General features: G+C 48.7%; 1 protein-coding gene across 1 annotated transcript; it reads left to right on the plus strand.

Moving 5' to 3' along the window:
• Nucleotides 1–325: 325 nt before the first annotated feature.
• Nucleotides 326–4,977, plus strand: LOC141021642 (uncharacterized). Its single transcript, XM_073497491.1, has 3 exons — nucleotides 326–2,519; nucleotides 3,285–3,560; nucleotides 3,818–4,977. The coding sequence occupies exons 1-3, from the start codon at nucleotides 326–328 to the stop codon at nucleotides 4,975–4,977; spliced, it is 3,630 nt and encodes a 1,209-aa protein (XP_073353592.1).
• The last annotated feature ends 2,076 nt before the right edge of the window (nucleotides 4,978–7,053 follow it).

The raw sequence follows: 7,053 nt of genomic DNA on the forward strand, positions 1-7,053 counted from the left end.
AACGGTACGAAGAGATTTCTGTAATTCAAACTGTACCACTCACTTTCTATCTTATCCTCCTGCTTACGTCTCCTACCCCGGATCCCCTTCTCCTTCCTCTCCTCTCGAATTCGAGCAGTAGTTCGTCGCCGGCCGGACTCCTCCACTGCACGGTCGTGACAATCTGGTATCAGAGCCTCTTCTCTCGTTCCGCCGTGTGCCTGCAAATTTTTTTCTCGAATCATACCCGGCAAATCCGAGGCGAAGGTAGCGGATCGCTCTCGGGCTTGATCTGCATAAATCCGGACCTGAGGTGGCTTGATTTGAGGAAACCGCGACCACGACGATGTTTAAGCCGAATCCGCAGACGCGCGTCCTCTCGGACGAGATGGAGGCGTTTCAGGAGCGGATGCTGTTGGAACTCGCAGAGATACGGGCGGCGCAGCGCAAGTTCGAGGTGGTCGACGGGATTTCCGCACAGCTGGAGGCCCTCGACGCCAAGCTGTCGGAGCAGTCCGCGCGCCTCGACCAAGTCCAAGTGAAGGTGGATTTGTCATGCGACACGCTGGGTCAAGTTCAGCAGAGCCAGTTCCACGCGGCGACGAAGGGGAAACCACCAGAGGGACCGGAGAGCTCGTCGCCGACGGCATCAGAAGTATCGGATGGCATGCTTGGAGCAGGGCCATCGTTCCCCACCTCCGCGCCGCCACGCCCTGTTCAGGTACCGCACAATTTACCTGTTCCACAACCAGTTGTGCAATCGGTTCAGGAGGAAAGTTCAGGCAAACGTCAGTGGATGCCCAAGATGGATTCTCCTCGATTTGATGGCAGTGATGTCAGGATTTGGTTAGATAAGTGCGAGGCATTTTTCAAGCTGTACAACATACCTGACAGTTTCAAGGTTACTTCAGCCTGTCTGTACCTGACAGATAATGCAGCGCATTGGTACCAGGCGTTCAAACAAACTAGTGTTTATCATACTTGGCCTCAGTTTTGTGCCGCAATAGTGCAGGAGTTTGACGTCAATGTGTACAGGCTGAAGATGAAAGAGCTCATGTCCTTAAAGCAGCTCGAGTCAGTAGAGGAATACAAACAACAATTTCTGCAGCTTGTTTACATGATCCGGTTGTATGAACCAGCACTCAGTGACACTTTCTTAGTGACACGCTTCATTATGGGTCTCAAGGCTGAACTTCGAGCAACTGTGGAACTACAGATACCATCATGTGTGCAATCGGCAGCGATATTTGCTGCTGTTCAGGAAGGACTACTGCAACAGAAGTCTGTCAGGTCCAACTATGCAAAAACTCCCTTCACCAAGACTGACAGTCGACCTGCATTAGCTCCTGGGGAACTATGGAAGGCAAAACAGTTAAAGGAATACAGGCGGGCTAATGGCCTTTGCTATAAATGTGGGGAGAAGTTTACACCTGGACATGTGTGCAGCCAAGTACTTGCTCCTGGAGCTCAGTTAAAGGCAGCTGAAGCAGTAGGGCAGAATGAAATCATATCAGATGCACTGTTAGATGCTCTGGTTGAGCAGTCAACAGCAGATTGTGCCACTATTTCAGTTACTGCACTTTCTGGAGCAGCTCATCCCAAGACCATACAACTGAGGGCTCTAGTTGGAAACCAAGTGGTGTTCATTTTAGTGGATTCAGGGAGCACCCACACCTTTGTGGACCATGCACTTTTGAGCAGGATTTCTGTCACTGCTGATCAGTTGTCCCAGCCAATGAAAGTAAAAGTGGCAAATGGAGAAGTTGTGCAATGCACTGGAGTGGTTTCCCAGTTAACTTGGTGGATACAAGGGCACAACTTTACAAATGCCATGCATGTACTTCCTCTCGGAGGGCATGATATAATTTTGGGCATGGACTGGCTTGAGCAATGGGGAGTTATGCAGTGTTACTGGGCAGAAAAGTGGATTCAGTTCCAGTATGCAGGGCAGGAAATTAAACTGCAAGGGGTGCTACCTGTCACACCAACAGTAATTGAGGAAGTATCAGTTGAACAGCTAGTTAAGTGGGAAAAAGGCAATGAGGTCTGGGCCACTGCTGTACTGAACAGGATTGTAATGGCACCTGAAACACCAATTCCTCATGCTGTGCAAGAGTTGCTTGACAAGCACACAACAGTTTTCACAGATCCTCAAACATTACCTCCTCACAGGCCATTGGATCATGGAGCTGTTCCAGTTAATTGTAGGCCTTACAGGTACTCTTCACAACAAAAAGATGAGATAGAAAGACAAGTAGCTGAGATGTTGAAAGCTGGTTTGATTACACCTAGCATTAGTCCATTTGCTTCTCCTGTCTTGTTGGTCAAAAAGAAGGATGGAACTTGGAGATTCTGTGTGGACTACAGAAGATTGAATGCTATCACAATAAAAAGCAAGTTTCCATTACCAGTAACTGATGAGTTGTTGGATGAGTTAGGAGGGGCCAAATGGTTTTCCAAATTGGATTTAAAAGCTGGATATCATCAAATTCGAATGAAGGAGGAAGATGAACATAAGACAGCATTTAAAACACACCATGGTCAGTTCCAGTTCAGAGTGGTTCCTTTTGGATTGGCTACTGCACCAGGGACATTTCAATGCAATATGAATGTGTTTATAGCTGGGCCTAACAGAAAATATGTATTGGTATTCATGGATGATATCTTGGTGTTCAGTTTCTCCTTGGAAGATCATATCCAACATCTGAGGTCTGTTTTTGAAATCCTAGTAGAAAACCAGTTACATGTGAAGCAGAGCAAGTGTGTGTTTGCTCAACAATCTATGGAATATTTGGGCCACATAATTTCTGATAAGGGAGTGGCTACTGATCCTACAAAAACAGAAGCTATGATCAACTGGCCAGTACCTACCAATGTTACTGAATTAAGAGGATTTCTGGGGTTAACAGGATACTACAGGAAATTTGTGAGAAACTATGGCTTGCTGGCTAAACCCTTGACTGTCCTACTTAAAAAACAAGCTTTTCAATGGTCTGACACAGCTCAGGAAGCTTTTCAACACTTGATGCAAGCTATGGCCACTACTCCTGTGTTAGCTCTACTTAACTTTGAGAAAACTTTCAGTGTGGAAACAGATGCCTGTAACACTGGAGTAGGAGCTGTGCTCTCTTAGGAAGGGCATCCAATTGCCTATTATAGCAAGGCACTTGGAGTTAATAGTCAAAAGTTGTGCATATATGAAAAGGAGTTCCTAGCAATCATGATGGCAGTAGACAGATGGAGGTCTTACTTGGCCAGAGCCCCTTTTGTTATTAAAACTGATCATCAAAGCTTGTGTCATCTAGGAGACCAACTTCTAACTTCAGATCTGCAGAGGAAAGCAATGACAAAACTGGTGGGATTGCAATTCTCCATACAGTACAAGAAAGGAGTGGAGAATACTGTAGAAGATGCACTGTCAAGGGTGGCTCATTTATTTCCTGTACAAGCTATATCCACCAGCAAACCTGTTTGGATACAAGAGATTTTAAACTCATACTCGGTAGATTCTGCTGCTCAAGGGATGCTGCAGGAATTGGCAGTGGACAACAAGGCCTGTCCTGGGTTTCAGTTACAGGATGGTCTGATTAAACATGGGGACAAAATTTGGATTGGTGCCAACACAGGCTTACAGACAAAACTCATTCAAGCTTTTCATTCCACACCCGTGGGGGCCACTCTGGCATATTGCCTACTTACCACAGGGTTAAGCAGCTGTTTAGTTGGACTGGCATGAAGACAGATGTGGAAAATTTTGTGAAACAGTGCAACACATGTCAACAAGCAAAACATGAACTGTGCAAAACACCTGGCATGTTGCAACCTTTACCTGTGCTAGATCGACCTTGGCAGGCAATTAGCATGGATTTTATGGAGGGACTGCCCAAGTCTGAAGGATTCAGTGCTATTCTGGTGGTTGTGGACCGTTTCACTAAAATCAGTCATTTTCTGGCCCTGAAACATCCGTTTACAGCTGCATCTGTTGCTAAGGTGTTTCTGAATAACATAGTGAAACTGCATGGATTGCCATTGACAATTGTGTCAGACAGAGACAAAATCTTCACGAGTGCTTTCTGGCGCGAACTGTTCCGGGTGTGGGGCACTGAACTGCAGATGAGTATGGCGTATCACCCACAAACTGACGGCCAGACTGAACGTGTGAATCAGTGCCTGGAGATGTATTTGCGCTGTGCAGTACACGATTCTCCAACCAAATGGGCAGCATGGCTACCTCAGGCAGAGTTTTGGTATAACTCTACATACCACTCGTCCCTGGGCTGCACTCCATACAAAGCACTGTATGGGCAAGATCCAAATGTTGGACAGTTAGCAGGTCAGTCTACTTCTTTGCACCCGAATGTTCAGACTTGGTTGGCCTCTCAGTCAGAGCATACAACACTGTTGAAGGATCATCTCGCTCGAGCACAGTGCAAGTACAAGCACTTCGCGGATAAGAAACGATCTGATCGCCAGTTTGCCGAAGGAGAAATGGTATACCTGCGCTTACAGCCATATGCTCAGTCTTCTATGGTTAACCGTCCTTGTCCAAAGCTAGCTCTCAAATACTTTGGCCCTTTCAAGGTGTTGGAAAAAGTGGGAAATGCAGCATACAAACTGAAGTTACCCCGTGGCAGTATGGTCCACCCAGTGTTTCATGTGTCTCAACTCAAGGGCCATGTGCCGGATCATACTCCGATGTTTACTACTCTTCCGGTTCCACTCGATCTATCAGCACCTGGTGTGATACCTGAGGAGATTCTGGATCGCCGACTGGTCAAAAAGGGCAATGCATCTTATCTTCAGATACTGGTCAAGTGGTCGTCGATCCCTGCGGCGTCAGCAACCTGGGAAGATTACCAAGTACTCAAGGAGCGTTACCCAGATGCACCAGCCTGGGGACATGCTGGTTCTTCAGGGGGAGGTATTGTAAGTACTCTGCAGATGGCAAAGGCGCGGGCAAGGCGAGGGAAGCGGGAAGCAGCCAAGGCGAAGGCGTAATGTTGTAGCGGGAAGTTCAAATATGTAACGGGCCTGATGGTCTCAGCGGTAGTGGGATGGAGAGCCGTAGCAAGTAGGCCCATGTATCCTGCGGGTTATAAGCAGGTGGGCGAGGGAGAGAACGGTACGAAGAGATTTCTGTAATTCAAACTGTACCACTCACTTTCTATCTTATCCTCCTGCTTACGTCTCCTACCCCGGATCCCCTTCTCCTTCCTCTCCTCTCGAATTCGAGCAGTAGTTCATCGCTGGCCGGACTCCTCCACCGCGCAGTCGTGACATGGACGAGGGGAGGTTGGAGAGGAAGGGCGCGGTCCTGCTGGAGGATGCCGACGGGTCGACGGGGATGGCTGGAGGTGGGAGCTGCGCTGGTCTCCGGCGAGGCCGGTCCGACGAGGCATGGCGGGCGAAGGCGGGGTGCACAGGAGGAGCAAGATGCGTGGTTGGGTGGATCGATGGATTTGAAGATTATGGTGGTGGCTGACTGGTGAATCGGGAGGAGGCTGCGTGATTGCTCCAGTGAAGAAAACGAGGGAGGCAGGTGGCGCTGCGGATGCATGGATTTGATGGGTGGCGGCGGCTTATCCGAGGAGGGAGGAGGCTGCAGGTGGCGGCGGCTAGGGGGACAAATGACCTAGTTTTTAGGGTTTGGTCTGATTTATATAGCAAGAGGATTTTTGGATAGAGGCATTTGGTCCCTCCTATCTTAATCGGACGGTCTCGGATAAATAGGTTACGGGTCCAATTAAGAAAACGAAGATGTCATGTTTGGGGATAATCCAAGCCCAACAGTAACGATAGTCCAGTTCGGGTTCGGGGAAATTTCGGACACGGGCGAGGGGTCCATGCACTGTGCAAAGAGGGGTTAGGCGAACGAGGTCAAGTGTGTGGTTGGACTGAGAATGGTCAAGGAAGACAAACGGTCTAACGACATGCCACGGAGACAAGGAGAAGCGGCAACTACGAACGACTACGAGTTTTATGAAAACATGTGGATGCAATGTGCATGATGACATGATAAAATGCAACAACAACAACACCAATAAAACACATCACGGTCACGCAAAACATGAAAGGCATCTGGAGTGCCAGTCTTGGGGCGTCACACAGAATGGGTCAAGTCAATCACATCATTCTCTAATGATGTGATCCCGTTAATCAAATGACAACTCATGTCTGTGGCTAGGAAACTGAACCATCTTTGATTCAACGAGCTAGTCAAGTAGAGGCATACTAGTGACACTCTGTTTGTCTATGTATTCACACATGTACTGTTGGGGATATGACTATTGGATATGACCCGCCCAGGAGGGGCTGGGTCATCCCAATGGCGGTTCATCTAAATGAAGCCCAAGAGTATATTGAAGATGGCGGTTCATAAGACAGGCTTGTTAAAGGGCCCAAACCCGAAGGCGGCTTAAGTCCCGCAAGTGTAAACCGCCATGTATATGTAAACTTGTATTGTAAGGCATGTAAGATAAGTCACCGAGCCGGACACGTTTGTATGAGCCGGCCGGGACTCTGTAGGCTGCAGGGCGTCAACCCATGTATATAAGGGGACGATTCGGCAGCGGCTTAGGGCAAGAAACAACAGATCGAGAGCCAGGCAAAGCGTATTCGCTCCTTGGTAATCGTAACCCTAGAAATACCACCTCAAACTGGATTAGGCCTTTACCTTCACCGCAAGGGGCCGAACCAGTATAAACTCCTCGTGTCCTTTGTCCCGTTTAACCCCTTTAAGCTAACCTCGTCGCCATGGCTCCACAACTAAGTCCTCGCACTAGGACATCTGTCGTGAAAATTCCATGACAGTTGGCCCCCACCGTGGGGCCTGCGCACGATGGTTTTGAGTTCTTGAAGGGCAGCTTCGAAGGGATCAAGGGATACTCTGTGGGCCGGATGACCAAGAGTCGTCGCGGCAAGCTCTACATCGACGATGCAGGTTGGGGCCCCGAGGCCGGCTCAGTTGAGTACGGGTACCAGGTCCCCTTCGGCGGAATCAACGTCTTCATCGGCAAGATCGGCGAACCAGGCCCTGAGCCAGACATCTGCACCGACATCATCGAGACGGCTCAG

The sequence above is a fragment of the Aegilops tauschii genome, chromosome 4 (assembly GCF_002575655.3).
Source record: "Aegilops tauschii subsp. strangulata cultivar AL8/78 chromosome 4, Aet v6.0, whole genome shotgun sequence".
Lineage (NCBI taxonomy): Eukaryota > Viridiplantae > Streptophyta > Magnoliopsida > Poales > Poaceae > Aegilops > Aegilops tauschii.